The following is a 25,806-nucleotide window of genomic DNA, read 5'->3' on the forward strand; positions in this document are numbered from 1 at the left end:
AAATAGAAATAAAAATAAAATGATAATATTAATCTGTTAAAATAAGATTTAAACACCTGAAAAAATCTCTCTTAAAGGGTACTTTGAGAATTTGTTGGCAAAAAATTCAATATGTACACGAGACATTCGTTAATAAAACCTTACATTTCCTTTGTGAATAACAAATCTTAGACAAGCAACCCTCAACCGACTTCAAAGACGAGCTTTCATCACCCTAACTACTGTCTGGCGGCTACACAAGACTTGCGTCACGTCATTGCCAGTTCATTAATTAACGCATGGAATAAATGACAAAACTGTGAACGCACAGGAAGGTCAGAGTTCAACACCTGCTATATACATGCGTATTACCTTAAGGGTTTTTTTTTCCTTTCAGTTGAGCTCAACGAAATATTTGTAGAAGAATTATACAAAAAGTATTCAGTAAAAACTGTCCACTTCTCTTTTTTATACATTGCGCTGATATACAGCAGATTTTCACAATATCGATCTTTCGTTGTCCTTTTGGCATCGGAAATGAATTTTGTGGGAGGCACGGCAATTCTGCACTCAGGTGACAATTAGAGACTATCGACTCACTCCTCTAAATGAAGTTTCATTCTATAGGAAGCACTACTTTATCTCTACGGGTTAGGCTTACTTTCTGGACAAATCTGGAATGATCTGCCAGATTCAAGGATTGTGTGAGCTGAGAATACTTAGTTTTCACCAAAATAACTTAAGAACAAAATGCGCCTATTGTACCATGTCACAATACGAGCTGACATAGAGAACAGCTGCAGAGATCTTAGAATCACGAAAAAAATATAGAGAGATAAAACATTCCAACGGCTGTCTGCATGAGACCAAGATAAATAAAAAAGGGAATGAAAAAAAAATTCTATTAACATTTTCGAAATATTAGAAAATATCCTTCCTCTTCCTCGAATCTTTCAAATTTCAAGGGAATAACACTTAAGAACATTCTGGATCATTTGGCACAGAGAAGCCTTTGATTTCCTCTGTTAATTCTTCAGAATTTTAGACACCCCTATAAATGTGACTTTTGGCAAAGCAATTATTTCGCTTTTTTGGCTTCCTTCACTCGCCGCTCATACTCCACAAGTTCTTTGGTTTTCACTCCTCCCGCCTTCATGAATGGACAGAACGTGTTAAACAGTTTGTCCCAGTGATTGAAGAAAGGCTGGAAGTTGGTCATCGGCTTCAGGTGGTGCATGTCGTGTTTCGGGGCCCCACCCACCATCCCGAATGGCTCCCAGTTGTGGACACAGAACGGGAACTCGTATCCTATGTGGGCCTCGACACTGACCATTATACTCAGTAACATGTAGCTCCACGTGGTCAGCGGGTGGCACTGAAGGAACCACGAGTTGGTGGTGGTCAGGAATCCGACGGTGACCAGCTCCCAGGGGTGGAGGTACTGGGTCACCCACACAAACGGGCTGTTGTAGCGGTGGTGCACTGCATGGATGTGTTTGTACAGAAAGCGCACCTTGTGGTGGGACCAATGCCATACATAGTACTGGAAGTCGAAGATCACCAGACTGGCTATCTGGTGCCATACGAATTCCAACAGGGTGGGGGCAAGGTGTGGCAAGGGGGTGGGCGGGGCCCAGATCCATTGACCCACAGCGGCGGGTAGCACGAACAGGACATGATTCCAGAAGGTCAGTTGTAGCGTATCGTAAATTTGTGAGAAAGTCACCGGTTTGTCAGTCTGAATCTTGAATTTATGAATCCATGGCAACCGTTCACCGAGAATATCGGCGATCATAAACGGAGTGCAGAAAGAGAAATAAAATCCCACGGAGAGAATAACCGGGAAGAGAGGGGATGCTATGTAGTCCTCCCTGCCGAGTCGTAGATCCCAGATGTATTGGAGTATTCGGTGGTTCGATTTGGTTGAGTAATTTCCACGCAAAGCACCGCTCAAGAGGTCGGATGAGTTCCAGAATCCCCGACCTAACTCGGCAAGATCAAAGAGGTTTCCAGACATGTTGGAAAATTAAATGGCCAGTGTCATTCGCAGTTGTATTATATCTGACGTGCATAGGAAGAATGTAACAACCCCCTCTCTCCCGGTTCTCTGTCGTCGCTATATTATACTCGCTGGCTTGACTTCCCTCGTAGTGCTTATTATCGACTAAAAATAAATCTGCCGTCTGGGGCCTTCCAAGGGGTCAACCAACCAGCGATGATGAATAATTGATCTTCCAATGCGCTACATATAGCTTCAACGGGATTGTTTTCATAAGTATTTTTGATAAAACTTCTTTTAAAACTTCGCGCTATTTAATAAATCGATCCTTAGTTCACGAAAATTAATTTAGCATTTTTAAATGAAAGGTACATGTAGATTTTAATCTAAATCTTCTTAATATCTTATATCAAGGAACGTACTTACGAAGAAAAAGTGCACATGCTTTATTCTAAAGTTCGTGGTAGATTCATAGTGATAACAAATATTGCATTTCCTAGTTTTACACATAAGGAGTATTAGAGCTCCTGATATTTATAGAGAGTTGATCGATAACAAAAACCAGAGCTAGCTGTTGGTCATAAAGACATCTAATAACGCTGTAGTAAGTGTAGTATTTTAATGAAATATTTTTATTAGCGTTCCATCTATAAAAAAAAGTAAGAGTGAATTTTGATAAACAAATATGTAAATATTACACCCCCCCCCCCAAAAAAAAAATTATCAACATCTTAATTATAGAAATATTTGAAATAGATAGTAAACCATCATGTGAGTTGGGGATAACTAGATGTACACGTATATATGCAACAGTAATAAAACTTCGAACAATGAAATTAATTATACATGCCGATGAATATCTCTATTCAAGTGCCCCGCCCATCAAATCCCCAAAACAACGAGCAATAAGTCCGATAGAGTTATCGCTCTTAGACTGTCTACGCCCTTGGCAGACCGTAAATACTGATTTTTTTTTTTTTACTGAATTCCATATCATTTAGCCCCCCCCCCCCCCCCCCCCCCCACGGATTTAGGATTTCCATGATTCTGGGAATTAGTTTTTTCTCAATAATTCTGAGGATTAGTCTAGCCCCCCCCACCCCACTTTCAATTTGCTTCCGACGCCAGTGCTTATAATGACGTATACAGTATGTCCAGGAAGTAATCGGTCACTTTCGTGGGCGTTTGTGTTTTCTTGTGGAAGTAACAGTTACACAGGATATAAATAAATGCATGTTGATGACGAGGTGAGTCATCTCTCAGTGAAAGGATGCTTGTTTGTTTTATCTTGCTTCAGATCTGTAAGGTACTATATAGGACAATATACATGCTATACAAAGAATTATCTAGAATTTTTTGCAGTCACCGGTCGCTTCAACAGATACAAGTAACAGGTGCGCGGGTCGGACGCCTTTTTGTCATCTGTGGGTTCATAAACATATGTAATTGCTTGTTTTATTCTTTTAAACATTGTACATTTGTTGTTATTATTTTTTTTTTTGCTGACCACTGTTTTGTCGACTGGGGCAAGGGGCAGATTTGTTTGTGTGTGTGCGAGTGTGTGTGTGTGTGGGGGGGGGGGGGGGGGGGGAATCCCATGGTTTTTGCCGGGATTCTCTGTCTTTAATCTATATAAGGAATAAGGAATCATTCTTTGAGTATTATGAGGTGATAATTTTGGTCGGGGCGTGATCAAATCCAATAAAGCCCGAAGGGATTTATGATAGATTTAATCACGCGTCGACCGAAATTATCACCTCATAATATTCAAAGAATGATTACTTATTACTTATATTTATATAATTTTAGGCCATCGTACGATTAAATCTTTAAATATAAATAAGCAAACCCCGCCGGCGCCTCAATTTGGCGTCATTTGTATTATGGGTTATATAGTACAAAATCGATACGTAGTGTTATCACAGAAAAAGACACTGGATAATGTAAATATACAGAATTAAAACACCATTATATGACATGTTTAAAATGTTTCGAAAAACAGCTAGCCTAGCAAGCTTCCACACTCCCAGTGACTCGACACGGTGACAAAAGACGTAACCCGTAATTAGGCAATATTTACCTGTCCTCGTACTGACCTCGTACTGATTAACCTCCCCTTATCAAGTTCTGGAGACCCATCACGTAAAACGATCACCCCACTCGATCAAAACTCAAAGGTTTGCCCGGATTAAAGGATGATAATTCTACACTACAGGTTTCTCTTATATCTAGAACATATTCATGTTTCATTGAAGCTTTGGCTCCAGCAGTTTCACACGTGGTCACGCGTAATCTCTGTTTGTAAACAATAATAGTTCAAAATACACGTCATAATATTTGAAAAAGAAATGGCTGAGAAAATAGTAAACGACTTTCAGAGGTATTAAAGAGGATGATGTGAAATTTCAAAAAGTATCCCAGATGCATTACATATATTTAATACAATTTTAATGACTTTGTATATATTTCAATTTGCATTAGATTGAATTGACTTCAGTAGTTGTGACACATATTAGACTACGATATCGTAAATACTGTCATCAATGACCGACCCTTCTTCATGCTATACACTAGTATACCGTATTTAATTAAGGAGGCTTTGTGGTCCACAAATTGGCCAACAAATCGACCTTCAACTTGTAAATATGATTTTTAAGCGACGAACTATTATTCAGTACAGAAATATTTCCCATATTTTAGCTATAAAGTCTGATATTCTCTTACATCTTTATACATGGTTCTTCTTATGGAGATCAGTACAGTCCAGTGGTTTGCATTTATTTTATTGTAATGTATACTTGTGTTACAATAGGAGTGGGCACAAGTTCTAAAACTAGCCCTCTCCCTATACAGTAATTGACATACATTTTTTTACATGCACATTGCATGCCATACATGTGTATATAAATATAGAGATTCAAAATATTTTGCAGTAAAGTTTCAGATATTACATTCTGATATACATAAATGTAAATACGTTATCAACACCCAGTCCAGTCTAAAAATGACCACTACCAAAGAGCCCTCTCTTAATTTATTTCATCAAGTTATAAACTTTCTGCAAATTATGCAATTTGATTCAAGCGGATTTAGAATCAATTATAGATTAATTTTTTTTACTGTCTGAAGCAAAAGGTTTAACATTCATCGTCACGTGATGCGACAAGTCGATGCGAAACGAAATTATGGTCGGCATGTTAGCTAATAATTTGGAAACAAAAGAAAGACAAAGATAGATATAAATATCTTTTTAGTCGAATGGCCCATGAAAAGGACACCTTTGACTTTCTATTTTATATATTCTTTGATTAGGTATATATGGTTGTTGATAAATTGTTATCATTTATTTATGGTCAATCTAAGTAACAGACTACTTGTAGCCCTCGCGCCTCCTCCCCAATGCTGTTTCTCTCTCGATTACATGCACAAATCCGCATCCACGTGAATCCTTTATGAATACATGTATGCTTCAGTAATGAGTAATATGTCGCAACTTTCACACAGTTTCCTTGTATACAGCTCATTTTATGACAAACTTCGGGTCTCAATTCATGCAATTTATTTCGATTCGTTAATACACTCGAACTATTTAAAATATAAAATGGTGCATGACTTATAAAATTGTATGCTTGCGTCAAATAGTATAATGTCAATGGTCAACATCACAACATAATGATACAATGGCCGGTAGCATTAGTAAGAAAGGGGTTGGGGATGATCAGGTTGCATAATGAACACAGAATATGCATAAATTATTTAACCATGGCAAAAGATTAGAAAATATTTGGCATTGTCAGTTGAGAAATAACAGTAGTAACTTAAATGCTGACCTTTACTCATATCACCTTATTGCCTCTCCACTATGTCAGAAGTGCTTTCTGGAAGTGGAAGACTCTAAACATTACTTCTTACACTGTCCATTATATGCCTCCCAAAGAAAATCTCTATTTGATTATATGAACGACAATTCCATACCAATCACAATTAAGAATCTACTTTTTGGAAGCGATAAACTAACATTTCAAAACAACTTACTATTATTTGATAAAATTCATTTTCAGATTTAAGTAAGTTAGGTAAAAATGTACACATTGTATAAAAAATGTATCAAAATGGGTAACACTAACTTTCCTTACACTCCCTTCCTTTCTTTTTTTATTGCTTATTTGTTCTCCCCCTCCCCCCATCCCCCTTTCCCCCAAAGTTTCCATTTTTTTCTACTCTATTATCAATTTTTGTTTTGTTATTATTACATGTTTTTTCTTTTCTTTCTCATTTTTTCTCTACACTACATATATTTTTTTCTATTTTCAACCTTAGCAATTAACCAGTATTTTTCTATTTTCATTTTCCTATCATAAGCTATTTGTTTTGTTGGTTTTTTTGCACTGTACCTACTTCCAATGCTATTTATAATATTAATCTATTATACAAAATTCAGTTGCTATATATATATATCTTATATTTTACCTTGACTACAGGAGAGAACATAAATAGGCATTATGCCTGCTGTTCAATCCATTTCAATGTATCTATATACTTGAATAAAATACTTCTTAAATTAAATTAACACTGAGTTTGGTATTTGATTTATGAAATATAATAACTAATACTAAAATAATTTTTGGATGAACGGTACACTTGTTCTTGAATTTTCCAAAAAAAATTCCTTATTTTTTAAAATATTTTTATGTGACAAAACCTGGTAGTTTGAATTTTTTTTTCGTAAAGTTGAAAGGGATTTGCACTCGAGAATAAAGTGAAATTCGTCCGCTAATTTACTAGTACTACTGAGTGCACAATTCCTGTCATTTTTAGGAATCCTCTACCAGTTTCAATCGGTAAACGGTGATTTGTCTCTCTGAATTTAATAAGTGGTTTCCAAATTTTTTTGGTAAGAATGCTTAACTACTTTTCAAATCCAAAGTATTGTATATATATTTAACTTTTTGATGAATTATATATTTTACATCACTAGCCCATTTCTGAATAAACTGGTCCTGTAACCTTTGTTAGATGACAGCAGAAATCCACTTAACAGTAAATATTGTAGTGCACTGATCTGTCCAGATATTAGAAAAACAACAGGAGTCCAAAATGCGCCCCATGGGAAAGCCCGGTCGGTCTTGTACGTATATCGATTTGATACTAATACATGTCTGCGTATACCGTGTCTGCTGAATAGCATCGCAAAAGGGCGTTATACTGCGCATATAGCTTACAATATTCGATATTTTCATACTGCATTGACAACAATTTTAAACTCTAGAATATATTATTGTTAATCCTGAATGTTTATATTGAGTTTGATTACCTACTATTGACCATTATAATCCATTTGATATGTCAAAAGTACGCACAGCCGCAAAATCATATGAGCTAAGTCTAAGTAATTTTGATGTGATTTTTCCACAAGAATGCTATGCTAGCTATTATACCTCTATAACAGGGCCTCGGACGTGTCCTCCCCACCATTCTTTGTGACAGAGATCAGCATCCGTTAATGGATTACTTTAAATAATTCAGAAGTCATTTCCCCGAGGTCAGAAATTGATTACAGCAAAATAAATATACATATTGACTGTTGTCATAGTAAAATGAAAGTAACACAAATTATGACAGTATTTCAAATAAATTTCAGTGTAGTGTGTAGGACATAAATTAATATTTGATTTCTGTTTTCACTCATATAAATGAATTAGTAAATGAAATTTGTAGAAAGACATTGTATGCTTCTGCACCAGTAGTGATACCATTACAATATTTCCCCACAGAAACCAAATATTTATTTTTCATAATTTTTAATTATTATAAAGAGATTCAATCGAAAATATGTAAATACATGTAGAAACTGTATTTTTTTTTTTGCAAAGACTTCAGCACATATACTTGTAAAAATATTTAAAGAGCACAAAAACAAAACAAGATTATGTATTTTCAATCGGTACATATTTCTCCGCCTGATTTCCCCCTGACCTTGGTCCGTCTTTTCTAAAGTCATCAGGGACAGGGTTCTTTGGTTCCCTGGTATCCGTCGTGGTAAGCGAATTGGTCTTGGATATCTGAGACAGGCTGCTTTCTTTCCATATCCGTATTATCGATCTTGAAAAACAGAAACTAAAGAAAATGAAACAACCTTGGAGGCAGACGAGAGCCGTGGAGACCCAAGACAAGACCGGCCATCCAACGAAGGCGTTCACCATCTGTACAGTCCAGACCAAACCAGTAATGGAGAACAGCTTCACAAAGGTTTTAACTTCCGCTACTTTATCATCTCTCAATTTACTCGAAGAGGATATTCCTCGAATAGTCTTAAGGAAAAAGAAACAATTGAGACAGCAGGTGATTATAATAGGCGCGATAAACAAAATAATATTGGAAATGACATTTTCCACAAAACATATCCGTTCGCCGTATCCAAGCATTCCACTAACGCCGACCATCACTCCGATGTTTGTTCCAACAACGACCAAAGGAACCAGGTAAGAAAACAGAAAGTACCTGTAGAATGTTCGGGATGTGAAGTGGATTTCAGATCGTACAAGATCCCGGCTGTTAAAAACTCTGTACATGTGAAAACAGCAAATTAGCAGGCAGAAACATGTACACAACCAGAAATAGTGCAAAAGAATGCCAACAACTGGACACCAAATGTCATCGCCTTGGTTATCGGAAAAGACGAACAAAAGCTGTGCAAAGAAAAGAGAAAACACCAAGCTCATGAGGTTCAAGCCAGGTATAGTGCGCAATGTCTTGAACATGCAATATGTCACAAATGTAACTAGCAAACATAAAAGACTTACACCCGTGCATGTCAAAGTGAATATTCGAAGAGGAATATTGTCTTCTGGAGACTGAAGGAGGGGTTCGTTCTGTTCGCAGATTTGAATGGATCCATTCAGAGCAACGACAAATTCTCCCATCGGAAAGCGTCGATGGGACGATTTCAAAATCAGTTCAAAATGTTTATAATCAACATGGAAATCACTTCTGTTGTACACACGCTGTTTACAAAACAACAATGGGCCAATAAAGACGTTTGTTAGCGGCGTTTGAAGAAAGGAGGCGTTCAGAGAGACTAAGTAGTCGATGTAGGCGGCGGTGGATGGAACAAACGTATTGTCAGAACCGGATAGTGGTGCCACGTGGTGCGTACCACGTGCAGTCAAAGTGGACGACGATGATACGGGGAACATTCCCGGTCTCATGCTGACCGACCTTTCCTCCATTATAAAATGGAATGTGGATGGGAAATGGTACAAGGCGTCTTCAACCAGGGGACGGTTGACAGAACCCTTCGCCTCTGTTTGGACATATACCAAAGCAGTCAGCTGTGTGGTTCTGTTAGATTCCTTCACTACCGAGGATTTCTGGATTGGGAAAATAAAGCGATCCATTAACGTGTTTGGAAATAGAAAGAACAGCCGATGTTGAATTTCTGTTAAGACGGAGTTAAGCCTTGACGTAACGTCGAACTCGTCCTCGCTTCCAGACTGTTCGATTGTGACATCAACTTCAAAATTAAGGGTGTATTTTGTTGACACGTCGATATTGAACAGCGCTGAACAATGTCCACCTACAAGGATCTTCCCGGGATAGCAGACGTAGTAGTGGGTTGGATTATTCTGTAAAGAAATGAATATGAAACATTATGCAGAACGATTTGAAACTAGGTAGAAACAGATTCAAGTAACATAGAAAAACTAGTTTTGCTGTTATGTTTTTAAAGAGTTACCCAATTTGAATTTCATTTTAATCACATTATTTTCATTGATGATTGCCATAAACCAGAGCAACATGGTGATTAAGACATAATAGTTTATCAGAGCTCGCCTAACCCAAACATTAGTTGGATATCTCAAATTTACATTATGGAAAGGAAACATACTGAAAAATTATACATACATCTCCATTTACATTTAATTCTGTAGATACGCCGTTAAATCTGAATAACATATTCAAAAGGGGCGGCCGCACAGCACTCGATCCTGGGTTTGATCTGCAGTCACCGTTCCGACGGCTCGGCGGGACCGTACAGCCAGCATCAACACACGGTGGGTTGCAAAACCTACAAAACCTGTTTTTGTACCTGGTTTCTGTTGGAGGAAGAAGGCTGAAAACAGCATCAGGGAATAGCTCACATGCTTCTTTATAGGATTGGTCATAATGAGTACTTTGGTTGTCACAGGTCTCAATTGGTCTGTCCTCTGTGTAAGGCGCCTGTGGATTGCACTGTTCACAGTATCGGGTGCTGACAAATTTGCTGTAATGGGAATCCTCGCACGCCCACTGGACGTCGGGGTCATTAATCTCCAGATACCTTGTGACATTGCATTTATCGGGGAACATGGACGGCAGTATTTCGCACTCGAAAGAATTGGCAGTGTTTAACCATATGTTACATTGGCTAGAAGACATAGCCGTCGAGATGATGTCTGTGAAACTTGCGGAGTAAAAGATATTTAATTCGTGGGAGCATTCAACGCTCACTCCATGGACGCTGTAAGACGATGGGATCTGGGGCTTATCATCGATGATTTCAAACTGGCTGTTACACAAAAAGCAGTATATATTGCGGAAGGACAAATCATCCTCAGACACCGGAAGGATATCATGGCGACTAACGCTGTTTTCACACAAGTACCGAATGGCGGCAAAATGCAAGGAACCGTCAAAACGGTCGTCCATGCGTGAACAGGCATTGAAAACTCTCACCAGTTTTGGTTTTCCGTTGGGAATGAAACGGTCCTGTATGCATGTGATTGGCAAAGAAAGTGCGACATCGAGACCGCACTGGCAAGGGTCCTCCATCATGCACTGAGGATTACAGAGACTGTCGCTCGCGGTGTAGTTTCTAGCGATGGCGGGTAACAGCGTTTTGTCGCAGATAGGGACAGGATACAGAGATAACTGTTTCAGTAATAGATAGGTGATGTTGATTTGCGCGTCTTTGATCGTCATCACGCCGTGTTCGTACCTCTCTGTGGTACGATTCAATTCCGTGTACATCTGAATTTCTTCCTGAAGGGATTCGTTATGGAATACAATTTGACGGAAAATGTACATATACTTCTTCGTGTTTGAGATGTATTCATCAAATTCTAATCTAACGTCATTATAGAAATACTCTCTTTTTCTTGGGCCTGAACTAAAGCTTGCTCTACTGTTGCAAAAAAGACAGAAAACATTTTTGTAAGGGTGGGTCATCTGAAGAGCAGGGTTTTTTTCACAAGCTAAGACCAGGGATTCGTCGTACTCGCGCCATTCTCCCGTCACATTGCACGTGTCGATCACGCGACCCTCGCCTGTACCAATCGGGTTACACATGGCACAGAATATGTTGGTGTAATACCTATAACGAAGATCGTATGACGATTCACAGGCCATCTGAATTTCATCAATGGATTCCAACCACGTGCCTGTGACGTTACAGCGAGTTCGGTACTGCGGAGTTAACAGCGACTTTCGGCGGACGGGCATCGTGTCTCGGGGAGAGTAAACTAAACCGCATTTCCACATTTGTGCGTAGGCCATGACCTCCTCATAAGAAGACAGATAAAAAATGGTCCTTCTTCTCATGCAATCGTCGTCAACACTTAAATTCCAATCAATGAGGTTTTTCTCCGATTCGCCGTGACAAAAAGCACATTGGCGATTCAAATATGATACGTTTGTGATCAAAGAGGTCACAGGGGGGTTGGTCAATTTGTAAAAGGGAGTTCCCTCTATTTCACATTCGCGGCTGTATGACGTCCTGTTTTGTGGGGGACAGTAATCAACAACAGCATACTCTTCAGGTTCTATATAATTCCGTCGGAGTCTCTGAGGAAAATTTACAACAGCGGATCTGTATCTTGTATATGTTCTCGCAAATAACTTGTCCGGACAGCAGTTTCTTTGCTCGAAGCAAGTGTCATCACACGAGCACTCGGGACACAGTAGGGACTTCTTGAGTGTCTTTGTGTGTGGCAGGCGGTGAGAGGGTGACCAATCAGAACACGAATAGCCCAGGCCACAGGCACTCAGGTAGCTCGTCATTAACTCGGTCAGATTGACTTGAGCCCCCACCAGGTGAGCTACAGCAACCATGACCACAGCAAAGGACATGGCATACCTTTTCCAATGTTGCATTTCTCTGCAGGCTATGAAATCAATTTTAGATTTGTAATTAAGGCATATGAATTCATTCATAATCTGCATAATTCGGCCAATTACTTTTATGTAGTTTCACAACCAGACTTTTGTTTGGTATTAAAACGAACGAAGTTAAAATTGATGCGCTTTTTTATGGATTGACTTATCAAGAAAAATAATGATAATAGTTTGATTGCCTTCTTGCAATATTCACTCAATGATAAGTTAAAAGGCAAAATCGAGATAAAAGCACACAATCGAGAGTAAAGGCAAGATATCTTTTTAAAACGTTACCTACCTCTAGTTGACAGTTCCAGTTTACCACCGAGTGATGAGATTTCCAGGAGCTGGTCCATTAACTGACACTCGGTCCCGGATTATTCACACAAGATGAGCGGCAGTGATGCGAGCGATGGTAAACGAAGGTCTCCTCGGGACCTCATAAATTTCTAAACGGTCGCACGGATTAATTTCACGTGAAATCATTCTCCCAAAGTAATTTGCGAAAGTGATTAATTTGCAATGACATTATTGCAGGAAAACACAGGACCCGACCTGATTACTGTGTGTCAATTATTGGTCTAAAAGTGTATGTAAATAACCGTGTTCTTTGTTTTAATATTTTATGCCCTATACGGCAGATTACTTCAAGATTTCACTTTTTTTTGGGTAAAATGGGTGGCTGCACAACCCCTTTTGTAATTGGAGTTTGTTGGGCTGGTTTGGTACAACAGTACTAGTGACCTTGGTCAGTGAGATGGTTGAATTATGAGTACATAGTATAATGTGGCATATTTAAATAATGTATCGATCTGTTAACAGTGTTCACAAATGTAATAGAAATTAATATTTAACAATAAATGTTTTAATTTCGCAAAATTTATATGATTTGAGATCAAGAATGTTTACGTATTGTCGGTTTTTATTTTATTAGAATGAAAACTCATGATCAGCTATTTGATAAATACTATTTGTTCTATAAAAACACATTCTCGTCCGTTTTACATCCTTAGCCGTAGAATTTTGACTGATTTCGATCATGTTTTATAAGTTGGCCCTTTCTTTAACAGAATTCCCTATCCATGTTCTATAAACATGGATGATTAAATTAATGACATTCGGACACTACACACCGGTCATAGCAAACAGTCCCCCTACTGCAGGCCCCGGAAGGAAGTACATTTTGCCGGTCATATTTTGATACAGGTACAATGTATACAAAACATACCGGATATTCGCTAGTTCAAGAGCCGTGCTAAAAATGGTTTGTTTACAATTGTTTGGAAGTCCGAAAACGTTCTTTTGAAATAAACAATAAAATACCTAAGCTTTATTATTTTTTCTTTCACAATTCGTGTATTAAAGGGGCATGGTCACGATTTTGGTCAAAAATTATTTTTTTCGAATTTGATGTTTACAATGCTTTAGTAGGGCATTTTAAATAGGCAACCAAAATTTGAGTGTCATTTGATGAGTTATAAGCGAGTTACAGAGCTTACAATTCTTCGCTATGTAAACAAAGCGTTTGTTTACATTTCGAATGTTGAAGTGAAAATTCCAGTTTTAGACCTAAAAAATGTGTTAATCGTTAGGAACTGTTTATTTATGCTTTAAATGAATAATAAGATAGACAAACCAGCTTTAAAAAGATTTTTTACTGGTATATTGAACCTATGTAAACACAAGAGGCCCATGGGCCACATCGCTCACCTGAACAGCAGTTCCTTGTAACATTACATTTTGTAGCATACGCTTTTTCTATTTTAAACATTGAACCCCTTTCTGAGGACCCAGTTATGGTCCAAGGTTTATGGTTGGCTTGAACAACATAAATAGTAACATAGGAATGAAAATGTGAAGCACTGCGGTGGGACCGCACGTACACAACCTGAAAAACTGAACATAGCAGAGTTCCACTTCAAGAGGAATAACTCTCAGACTGTACAGAACACAAGAAAGATAACTCTTGGTTCCACTACATTAGAGTTTACACAATTTGAGGATCCTTGCATAGTAATCTCACAAACTGTAGCATTATAGTTCTCGAGAAAAACTTTTTAAAAAGTTTTTAAAAAGTTTTTCTCGAGAACTATAATGCTACAGTTCTATTCAGTCAAGAAGTCCAAGATGAAAAAATGCAACATTTTAAAACGAACCCCGTAAAAGGTACTATTGACTTGGTACCTTTTTATTTGGCTGTCCCTTAAACATTTTCAATATATCCTTCTATGTTAAACTTTGAACCCCTCTTGGGGCCACAGTATTAGTCCAGTGCTAAAGTTTTAATTATTTGGAATCTACATTATTTAAGGATGCTTGCCTAGTTATCTCACAAGCTGAAGCATTATAGTTCCCTAGAAAAAGATTTTTCAACATTTTCCCTCTATATTTCTATGCTAAACTTTGAACACCTCTTGGGGCCCCAGTATTAGATTGAGATCACGGCTTTTATAATTTCGAATCTACACTATTTGAGGGTGCTGACGTAGTTATCTGACAAATTGATGCATTGTAGTTCTCGAAAAGAAGATTTTTAAACATTTTCCATATATACCGGTACTTCTACATTTAACTTTAAACCCATCTTGGGTCTCTAGTATTAGTCCAGGGGTCACTATTTTAAAACTGTCGAACCTTCATTATACAAGGTTGTATGCATGATAGTAATCTCACAAATTGAAGCATTGTAGTTCTCGAGAAGAAGATTTTTTAACATGTTACCTTTATATTTCTTTAATAAATTTTGACCCCATCTTCGGGCCCCAGTATTGGTCCGGGGGTCACAATTTTACCAATTAGGAATCTACATAAGCAAAGGATGCATGCATAGAAATTCCACAAACTAAAATATTGTAGTTCTTGAGAAGAAAATTTTTAAACTTTTCCTTTATGTTTTTTAAAATGTTTGAATTTTGAACCCCTCTTGGTGCCCATCAATTGTCCGGGAGTTACAATTTTTTGAATCTACATTATTTTAGGATGTACATGTATGCATAGTAATATCCCAAACAGTTGCACTATAGTTCTTGAGAAGAAGATTTTAAAACATTTTCCTACATATGTTAAAATCTAAACCCCTACTGGGGCCCCACTTTTTGTTCGGGGGTCACGATTTTTACAATCTTCACTATGTATACAACCTTTTGTGTATGTATTGGCATTTTTGGTGAAGTGGTTCTTGAGAAGAAAATTTTTAAACATTTTTCATATGTAGTTCTATGTTAAACTTTGAACCCCGCCTGGGGCCCCAGTTTTGGTCCGAGGGTCACGATTTTTACAATTTAGAATCTTCACTATGTATACAAGCTTTTGTGTAAATATTGGCATTTCTGGTGCAGTGGTTCTTGAGGAGAAGATTTTTAAAAAATTTTCCATATGTTGTTCTATGTTAAACTTTGAACCCCGCCTGGGGCCCCAGTTTTGGTCCGAGAGTCACGATTTTTACAATTTAGAATCTTCACTATGTATACAAGCTTTTGTGTAAATATTGGCATTTCTGGTGCAGTGGTTCTTGAGGAGAAGATTTTTAAAAAATTTTCCATATGTTCTATGTTAAACTTTGAACCCCGCCTGGGGCCCCAGTTTTGGTCCGAGGGTCACCATTTTTACAATTTAGAATCTTCACTATATATGAAAGCTTTTGTGTAAATATTGGCATTTCTGGTGCAGTGGTTCTTGAGAAGAAGATTTTTTAAACATTTTCCAATGTATTTCTATGTTAAACTTTGAACCCCGCCTGGGGCCCCAGTTTTGGTCCGAGGGTCACGATTTTTACAATTTAGAATCTTCACTATATATACAAGCTTTTGTGTAAATATTGGCATTTCTGGTGCTGTGGTTCTTGAGAAGAAGATTTTTAAAGACATGCACCCTAAACTTACTGTTTCGCAATTATCTCCCTTTTGAAAAGGGCTGTGCCCTTTATTTTAACAATTTATAACCCCCTTTCCATAAGGATGCTTTGTACCAAATTTGGTTAAATTTGGCCCAGTGGTTTTTGAGAAGAAGTTGAAAATGTGAAAAGTTTACAGACGGACGGACAGACAGACAGACGGACGGACGGACGACGGACAACGGGTGATCAGAAAAGCTCACTTGAACCTTCGGTTCAGGTGAGCTAAAAAACAGGGCACGAGCCTTGTTTACATGACGAAGAATTGTGAGCCCTGTATCTTGCTTAAAACTCAACGACTGGCACCCAAATTTCATTTGATCATTACACATGCATTCCTAAAGCATTGTAAATAATAAAAACAGAAAAATAGAATTTGACCAAAATCGTGACCATGCCCCTTTAGTGTGTAACTGGACAGCGTAGCATTAGTCACGTATCGAAACCACCAGTTTGTTACATCATAAGAATTTTTAAAATGCATCATATAGTAAAATAATGTGCAGTGTAAATATTTTAAAACCTGTTGACCAGTAACAACCTCCAGCTAGATTCTGTGTTTACATGATGCATTCCCAGAAATAATATACAACAACAGTTACTTTCCTCGTTTAATTAACAGCAAATGATACATTTGCATAAAAATTCAAATGATAACAACAAATTTACAAAATATTACTTCAAAAAATTTTGAATTATTATCACCAATACATTATCAAATGAATTTCCTGTTAATTGCGGGCATCAACAATAATTGTAACTTATAGCGGTGAAGTTCCACGTGACACATTTTTCCGTAACAGCTGTCGAATGTATCATTCATGTTTGAGATCCCACTATATTCTGAATCCCGCTTCTTTCCCTTTAACGCCGTTTACTGATCGCCAGGAACCCATGTCCTGATAAGGCTCCACAAATCCTCGCTCACTCTGGGCTGGGTTTTAAATCCACCCGGAATGGTTTGTCTACAGGGAGTGATCCGCACCTGGCGACGATTATCTCCGTTAGGGGGCGGTCGTTACTGTCTGTGGGAGTGTTCTCCATCTTACGGAATATGTCCTTTAAACCAATCAAATTATTAATAACTGAATAAAATCAAACATTTTTTAAAGCATAAATCACTTTGCTGAAATGGCGAAATTTGAAATTATGAAATCAATAGTCCCATTCGTGATCATATTAAACGATGCAACTGCTTTCTTGCTGGAATCTTTATCGCACTCATTTGATACACTACCATTCAGTTTCCAGAACCCGTGGTCCTGACTACATGCAAGATATGCAATGTCTGTGGATATGTATGCTTTTCAGTACGAAGATTTTGCAATTTTATACAAGAACTTTGTAATTAAGGAATAAGGAATCATTCATTGAGTATTATGAGGTGATTATTTTTGGGCTTTATTGGATTTGACCACGCTCCGACCAAAATTATCATCTTGTGATTTCTAGAAAATGATTCCTTAATACTTATATTTATATAATTTCCAATTCGTAACCTTGTTTTTTCATGTAGCGCATGCTTTGTATTAAAACGAGGCGCAGCCAGTACTGTTTCTCGGTTATGCTATAATTATAATAATTAAGTCACCAAAGTATACCTTACATATTTTGAGATTTTTAAAAATGTCAAACGGTTCATGGTTCAATTACTAAGTACTTCGGTCATGCTTATTCTCTAACCAATATACAGTAGCCGCCCTCCAGTCGTGAAACACCCACCCACAATTGTTTCACGACCTCTCATAATACACTCTCAGTGTGATTGATGACACGATGTCATCACAATGTACAAGAAGTTCCGGTTAAGTTCTTAAAAGTAATGCAAAAAATGTGAAGTATCTTATTCAGCTCTTGTGAATAGCGCATTAAGTGACTGATAATCTGGTAGAGAGAGACAACAACAGAGAGAGAGAGAGAGAGAGAGAGAGAGAGAGAGAGAGAGAGAGAGAGAGAGAGAGAGTGTGTGTCTTACCATTCCAGCTAAGACTTTGCCGAACACCACGTGTTTGCCGTCTAACCAGGGGGCAGGGACAGCGAATATGGCGAACTGTGAAGAGTTGGTGTCCTTGCCGTGATGCGCCATATTGACCCAGCCAGCCCCGTAATGGTCCAGGTGGAAGTTCTCATCCGGGAACCTCGCTGTCTCAAATATACTTCTGCCTGAAAAACACGTCGAGATTGTTAAACCTAACATTTATATGATTATTATGCTACATGTACAACATACGGTCGGTATATAATGTTTCCTTCAAAAATTAAAGAAAGCAGTCTATATATCAATTGCACCTCCATATCCATTTCCCTGTGTTATGTCCCCTCCTTGTACAATGAAATCTCTTATAATTCGATGAAAACGCACTCCTTCGTAAGTTAATCTCTTTCCATCACGTACCTACAATGCACAATATCTACATGTACACACTGACATATATACATGATGCATATAATGCTATGGTATTGAGGAAATCGTATGATCCGCCACATTAAGTGGGGGAATCGGTTTACAATCTCCATGCAGCCATTTAAACAATATGTTGAACCTCTTACCACGGTGCCCTCGGCCAGGGTCTTAAAGTTGAGGACCGTCTTTGGAACCACATCACCGAACAGACCAATCACCATGCGCCCTATCTCCTCATCCCCCATCTTGATGTCAAAGTACACCTACAAAACAGATCAGCAATCTTATCATTTCTCCGACTCTTGAAATCTTGTTTGTCTATTAACGTCTGCAAAAAACATTTTCCCCGCGATTTGTTTTGACAAACCAGGGATGTATATACGTCCCTGGACAAACTAAGGGATTCCAACCATCGCGTGATAACATCAATGACGTTGTAGAGGAATAGATGAATGGTCTTACCTTGTCTGTGACCATAGGTCCGACATTGTCTGAGCCGGTGTCATTACTACACACCACCGCCAGACAGACCACCAACAACACGAGCTGAGTCCCCTCCCACGCCATGGCTGCTACCTTCTGATGGTCAGACTGAGATCCCGTCTCTCGCGCGGAGCTAAACAGGCTGAACACGTGGCAATCTTACTCACAGCTACAGCACCACCGCCGCACAATCAGCACATACACGAGGGTCTGAGAATCAGCGGGGGCGGATCAAAGAAACCGAAGAAAACTTCCCTGGAACATATATGTGTAGTGCTTGGTAATTCCTAAATTCTGATAAATTGATTGCTCCCGAATTTGCGTAAAATGTATCTTTTGTCACCAAAAGCCACGCAACCACATATTATCTAGATTAATGGCTGATTAAGTAATTCGATCAGCCTGTATATAATTTATACACAGACACCGAGCGCACATGTGGTAGACACCCCGGTGACTAGCGGGGTCTCGCCGAGGGTATCCCACCGTTATCTCTCATCTCACCCACCAACTCCGAGTGTAGGGTTTCTTCAATGAAAAGAACTTTAAACATGCATACAAACTGTGGGGTGCTGCTTTAACATGCAAGGAGCAATTATACTAGTAGTCTAAACGGGAATGTAACATTATACATCACTAAAGTGTGCAGAGAAAACACAAAACAGCTACATGTAGTACAGTGTTAACAGTTATTTTTCATTTATTCACATTAACATACGTACATGTACGTTTACTTTTGCTCAACCTCACAGTTTTGAATCAACACATGAATTAAACAACACAAATGTCATGATAATCATTGCGAAAAATAAACTTTTCCTGCTCTTACAATATACAAGTGTCTTACGTTTGAAGCTCTGTATATCGGTCTATAATCTTGACACAAAAATATGTTTACAGTACATGTATGAGTTCTTTTCAGAGCCAGTTGTTTGGCATTTTAGCAAACTGTATGTCCCTTGAATGAATGTTTATCCATACAGTAAATAATTAAATTGTTAATCCGTACAGTAAATAGATTGTTTATAATAAATACAGTAAATACAGTAAATAGTAAGATTGCTTATCCATACAATGGATAGATAGACTGTTTATCCATAGTTAGATTGTTTATCCATACAGTGGAAAGTTCAATTATTATTCCATTGTTAGATTGTTTATCTATACAAAGAATAGCTAGACTGTTTATCCATACAGTGAATAGCTAGATTGCATTCCCATCCAGTGAATAGCTCTATTGTATAATCAATCACACAATGGATGGTAATAATATTTATTCATAAAGTTCGTTCTTTGCTCATTCAATGGATAGTGAGATTGTATCCAAACACAGTTGATAGTAAGATTGCACAGTTGTCCCATCCTTCATTTCCTGACTTGACTGAGTCCACTCAGACCAATGAGTACACTCAGACCATGAGTAAACTCAGACCATGACTCCACTCAGACCAGGTTCTCCTTGTCGTTGGTACTGAGTTCCACCATCGCGATCCTCTCCGGAGATTCCCGTTCTGTCTGCTCACTGCTCGGCTGACTGGACCGGCCGCTGTCCAGGAGACTGGAGTGCCCACTACTCCCGCTCCGAGTCCGGAGTCTCAGATCCTCTGAGGTCTGGTACAGTCGGTTGGTCTTTTGGAGCACCTCCATCTTTATTCTTTGTTTTTTGTCAATTGATACTTTTGAATCAAGAGCAGAAATCTCTGCAGGAATCTGAGGTGATTTCATTTCAAATCCTTTCTTCAGACTGTAAATAATCCCAAATACATTGTAAATGTGTATGATTTAAACAGGTATACATTACTTGTAAAATTATTCCAAATTTTAATAATACTACTTTAATTTGATTACAAAAACAATGTTAGAAGCTGAATGTCACAAACGAACCAGTCTTATACACCATATAGGAAATATTCAATATATAACGTTGACATACTGTATCTATATGCAGTAATCTACTTAGTAAGAATACATATCGGTATGTAGATATTTTTAATTTGTTACCTTACCTATCTAAAAGCCGAGTCAAAAGTTTCATGTAATTGTTGTATTCATTTTCTCCAAACATCTAGAAATATAATTGATATGAACAGTTTGATACAATGCTTTTTTCCATTTAAAAACCAAAATTTGTTGCAGAAAATATATACGGTACATGTAAACTACCAGGAAATATTTATTCCTGTTACCTATGGATAAATTCATACAGATTGCAATTTGAAAGTATGTACCAAGAAGAAACAAAATTTCAAAAAATAGATCTTTTTTCTCTACCATAATATTTCACATGCAAACAGAACCTGACATTTTGAGGTGTAATGAAACAAATGATACCTCTGGGCTGTGTCTGGCATGCTCATAGGCATCACAGAAGTCATTGATCAGGTCCAGGGGACAGGTACACAGGTAAGTTTTACTCAGACCTGTCAGGTACCATCTGACCCTCGTGTTGGGGTGTCGACCCTTATAGTTGCTGTCTACTGTTTTTATAGTTTCATCTATGACAAAAAAAGATGAATTTGAACAATATTTAAAATAATTCTTGGGCTATAAAATATTATTCAATCTCCAAACAATTTTCCTTCTCTACATTTTTCTTAATATCTACACTGGTTATACATTATTTTTTTCACAGCCTTGTAAAACTGAGCTAATCAATTTGACAGGACACAAAGTATTTTTGAAAAAAAAAATTCTTGATTTACCAGGCACACATGGTAAGTTTTGAGGTTCAATGTTACATACCAAACATAGAGAAAGCATCCATGGCCTTCATTCTGTGTAAGTAGTGACTCGAATCTAAAGAACAAAAATGGAGATCAATTGATCAACAAAGGTATTACGATCACCATTGCGCATTTATATACCAGTACTGGTATGGATCAAAAAACTTTTATCAAAAATAATTTTTGATACCAGCTAGTATTCTTGTTTTCAAGTTTTTTTAAAGTCTTTATTATGAATTGAAGGATTACCTGGAGATGACATAACTTTGTTGTTCAGTAAAGTGGGTTCATACTTTATAGTAGATACTCGATTTAACTTTTCCAATATCTGCTTTTTAAACATCTGAAAAAAAATGATTAACACATTGTTAGCCGAATACAAATATTTATGGGTACTATGTCAATTGATCAATATTTATTACGGTAGTTCTAATGATTCATCAGACTTTCAAAATTGATATGAAACATGGTTTGGCATATATTTGAATCTTACAAATCTTTATAAAATTAGACTTGTAGAGCTGCATCTGTTCAGTATGCAATCAAATCTTCTGAGAAGCCCTTTGGGTTTTACAGGATTTAATCATGTGACGGTTGTGACCAACTAAGTAAATATCCCCCTGAAACTTTTTTACCATTGCTCTTTATATCTAAAATTCTCTAATAGTATAATAATAGCTATTAACCATAGCTTGACTTTATCAAATTGCTGATCCTTTATCATTATTATAATAACATAACAGGAATGCTGGAGAAAACGTACCCAGGAGAAAACGTACCCAGGAGAAAACATACCCAATTTATTGGGTACGTTTTCTCTTGGAGAAAACGTACCCTATGAAAATAATAAATAATGGTTTTCATAGATATTCTTAAATGAAAGAAAATAAAATATACCATGAATATTTGTATCATTTGTTGCTGTTGTTTTTAAATGCATAGTCACCATGGTCACGTACTTAAATTAAGACAATAATTTGTAACATATCATACACGAACATGGCCTGAGCAGTTTAATTTGTCGACAATTAATCCACCATTAATGAAACCGTTAAATCATTAGTTTTTATTGCAATCTCATTTGAAGAACTAAATGATGAGTATCTCAAGAAGTCGATATCGCAGGGTTTTTTTCACCATTTTTTTTTTAAATTATCTATAATACAAGGTTGCTTAATATAACCAAGTCCAAGTCTTTTAAATATTTGTTTGATTCATATATATGGAAACTAATACGAGATGTAACATTGAACAGTCAATTTGCTTCCGACGCCATTGACATGTATAATGTGTGGAGGGTGAATATTTCTACCTCCTGCACGGGGAGGCATTACATAATATTACATAATTATAACTGCTCAAGTATTTAATTGATTATCACTATAATTAAAATCAGGGGATCTCGTATAGAGAAACTCAAATCGGTAAGGCTAACGGTATATGGATGATTAGAAGAAGTAGACTGAAAACACTTTATGACAGGTCATTATTTCGCACAAAAATAAAAGTTGCTACAATTATTATAAAGATATCATTCATAAAATAAATATATTTCTATACATATATGCATTTAAATATGCATTAAAGTAGAATTTGAAAATTATTTAATATGTCCAACCCCTTTAAAATTATAAAGTATTAAATTCATATATCTATAAAATTCTTACATTTCTGTACATTTATTATGCAAAATAGTATTTAAAAACTATTAAGTAGTATAATTATGATTTTCATAGGGTACGTTTTCTCTTGGAGAAAACGTACTCGGGTACATTTTCTCCTGGAGAAAACGTACCCTAGAAATTGGGTACGTTTTCTCCTGGGTACGTTTTCTCCTGGGTACGTTTTCTCCTGATACCCATAACAGCTATTAACCATAGACTTTATGGTGGAACCCCCCCCCCAGCGCAGTTTTACCTTTGGAGCACCTGATCCTATAGACTTCTGGGCTCCTCTTGTAGCAAACCTTGATATCTGACGCTTCACCACGATAAATGCCATGATAAATAACTGAAATGACAGCAAAGTAAGAATGAATCTTAATATTTCGATAACTTATATATTGTACTTTAAACACTTGCTAAATCATGCAAATAGTAAAGTGTCAATTTATTGGAAATCAAACTTTGAACGATCGAATTACCAAAAGTCCAGCGGCGATGAATAAAACCACGCCTACAATGGTCAACTCCCTCGTTACCGACATTGTGTATTGTGAGGCTTCCTTGTGCTCTCGGCCTTGTCTCACAACCTCACACAGTCCACAAGTTACTGTTCAACTGTTTATCATGATTAATTTCACAGCAAAATATTACATTGCCTTGGTTCATATCAATCAATGTAATTAATTTATCCTTGCAGCAATATTAACTATTCATCCAGTTAACTTTTAGTTCGCCTGTTCTATTCAGACTGTTCGTTCGTCTGTTGTTTCTTTTTCCTGATGTTGACAGTTCGAGTTTTCTCTAGTCCTCCTGTATTGCGATCCCGATCTATTTAGTGGTTTGTGAGATCAAGAGAACACACACACACACACACACACACACACACACACACACACACACACACACACACACACATATATATATCATGCGCGGATCTAGAGGGGGGGGGGTCGGGGGGTCCCGACCCCCCCTGGAAAATGAAAAATTATTAAATTTACATAGTAAAATTATCGCGAAAATATGCCTCGGACCCCCCCTGGCAAACACATTTATCCTTCGGACCCCCCCTGGAAAAATTTTCTGGATCCGCGCATATATATATATATATATATATATATATATATATATATATATATATATATGTATATATGGCTACGTTTAAATCTGTATATATATGCCACCATCATGTATATAAACTAAAAGTTATGTCAGAAAGAGCATAGTTCTATTCAAAATATATTAATGCATTCAGAAAATTTAGGGGGGGAGGGGGGTGTTGTCTATATAGACTGAAAACCACTGCTTTTTTTATTTGATGGTATGAGAAAATTACATTTACCTTCAGTCGAGAACTTATGATAAAAGATTGTTAAATTTTCATTTTTAAATCTTGGGAAGTTGTTATACAATGTATATGAAAGGTTTATTTTTTTTTCTTTTGAAAAAACTGATACTTGATTTACATGCGTCTGACTTTGCATGAGCTCAAGCGTTGGTCTGACAATGATCCAGTCTTTGTCCATGTGTAAGACTGTGAAATGGAAGAGTTTCAGTCAGTGGAGATATGTCACCGTGTTCATCAACTCACAGGCCCGAGTCGAGGCATCATATGAACTCCCTTGAAAAATTAAAGAACCCGGCTACATTTACATAGTTAAGTTACCGAAAATAAGCAACAAAATTAATGTAGTTTATTGGATCCCTTGCGCTAGCCCCCCCCCCCCCCCCCAATTCAATTTTTAATTTAATTTATTGACAACATTATCATACATGTATATTGGCATATAGTAATGGATATAACAAACACTTAACATGCATAAAACATACATAAAATCACCCCAGTAGCACCGAGTAAGCTTATCAATTATGTTGAAGATTTTCTTCTATAATATCAAAACACTTTTTTTTCAGGAAGTTACATACTCTTCAAGCAATTAATATTTGGAGGGTTGATACAAAGGCACCTGACCTTATATATTTCTCTCGTAATAATATATAATTATATACTAGTATATATAAACATTGTATTGTCATGTTGTAAATTTTGAATTTACTGGGTGGGTGTAAATACAAAATTTTGTATTTACACCCACCCAGTAAATTCAAAATTTACAACATGACAGTATACCTTCTATAGATAGAGGGTATACATTTTTATTACAGAAAGATCGGTCTTGAGTATCTCCCCATCTCAATATTGGTGAATTAGCACTAAATCTTAATTTTCTAAGGTTTTTTTTTTTTTTTAGATTTCTTCAATGGTAATTTTTGGTAGTTTTGTAATTCATATTTTTTTACTTAATTCAAATTTATCATATCACTAAGTAAACTGAGTTAATTTTCCAGATTCTGAATGAGAAATGTTTTTTAATTGTTCACTAATTGTGTTCCTATAATGCTCCTCTAATTCAATGTTATAACTTAGAGTTTTATGTGATATAACGTTACCCAATGAAGATAAATATTCAAATATGCAAATTTTATTGTAGAATATATAAAACTTTAAACATTTTTTTATTGTAAGAAAG

General features: G+C 36.9%; 4 protein-coding genes across 4 annotated transcripts; all 4 read right to left on the minus strand.

Moving 5' to 3' along the window:
• Nucleotides 1-553: 553 nt before the first annotated feature.
• Nucleotides 554-2,153, minus strand: LOC128177181 (cholesterol 25-hydroxylase-like protein 1, member 2). The gene has a single exon (XM_052843772.1). The coding sequence runs from the start codon at nt 1,994-1,996 to the stop codon at nt 1,058-1,060; it is 939 nt and encodes a 312-aa protein (XP_052699732.1). The 5' UTR covers nt 1,997-2,153; the 3' UTR covers nt 554-1,057.
• A 4,047-nt stretch (nt 2,154-6,200) lies between these two features.
• LOC128175088 (uncharacterized) lies at nt 6,201-13,397 on the minus strand. Its single transcript, XM_052840499.1, has 3 exons — nt 12,411-13,397; nt 9,884-12,120; nt 6,201-9,603 (listed from the first exon to the last, which is right to left on the minus strand). Exons 1-3 carry the CDS (start codon nt 12,466-12,468, stop codon nt 7,906-7,908), a joined length of 3,993 nt encoding a protein of 1,330 aa, XP_052696459.1. The 5' UTR covers nt 12,469-13,397; the 3' UTR covers nt 6,201-7,905.
• A 3,204-nt stretch (nt 13,398-16,601) lies between these two features.
• LOC128177876 (peptidyl-prolyl cis-trans isomerase B-like) lies at nt 16,602-19,366 on the minus strand. The gene is made up of 5 exons (XM_052844774.1): nt 18,871-19,366; nt 18,555-18,671; nt 18,294-18,399; nt 17,980-18,167; nt 16,602-17,063 (listed from the first exon to the last, which is right to left on the minus strand). The coding sequence occupies exons 1-5, from the start codon at nt 18,973-18,975 to the stop codon at nt 16,929-16,931; spliced, it is 651 nt and encodes a 216-aa protein (XP_052700734.1). The 5' UTR covers nt 18,976-19,366; the 3' UTR covers nt 16,602-16,928.
• Nucleotides 19,367-19,561: 195 nt separating this feature from the next.
• LOC128177875 (protein C1orf43 homolog) lies at nt 19,562-24,100 on the minus strand. Its single transcript, XM_052844773.1, has 7 exons — nt 23,758-24,100; nt 23,532-23,624; nt 21,864-21,957; nt 21,634-21,687; nt 21,223-21,386; nt 20,898-20,956; nt 19,562-20,635 (listed from the first exon to the last, which is right to left on the minus strand). Exons 1-7 carry the CDS (start codon nt 23,818-23,820, stop codon nt 20,335-20,337), a joined length of 828 nt encoding a protein of 275 aa, XP_052700733.1. The 5' UTR covers nt 23,821-24,100; the 3' UTR covers nt 19,562-20,334.
• Nucleotides 24,101-25,806: the final 1,706 nt, after the last annotated feature.

The sequence above is a fragment of the Crassostrea angulata genome, chromosome 3, assembly GCF_025612915.1.
Source record: "Crassostrea angulata isolate pt1a10 chromosome 3, ASM2561291v2, whole genome shotgun sequence".
NCBI lineage: Eukaryota > Metazoa > Mollusca > Bivalvia > Ostreida > Ostreidae > Magallana > Magallana angulata.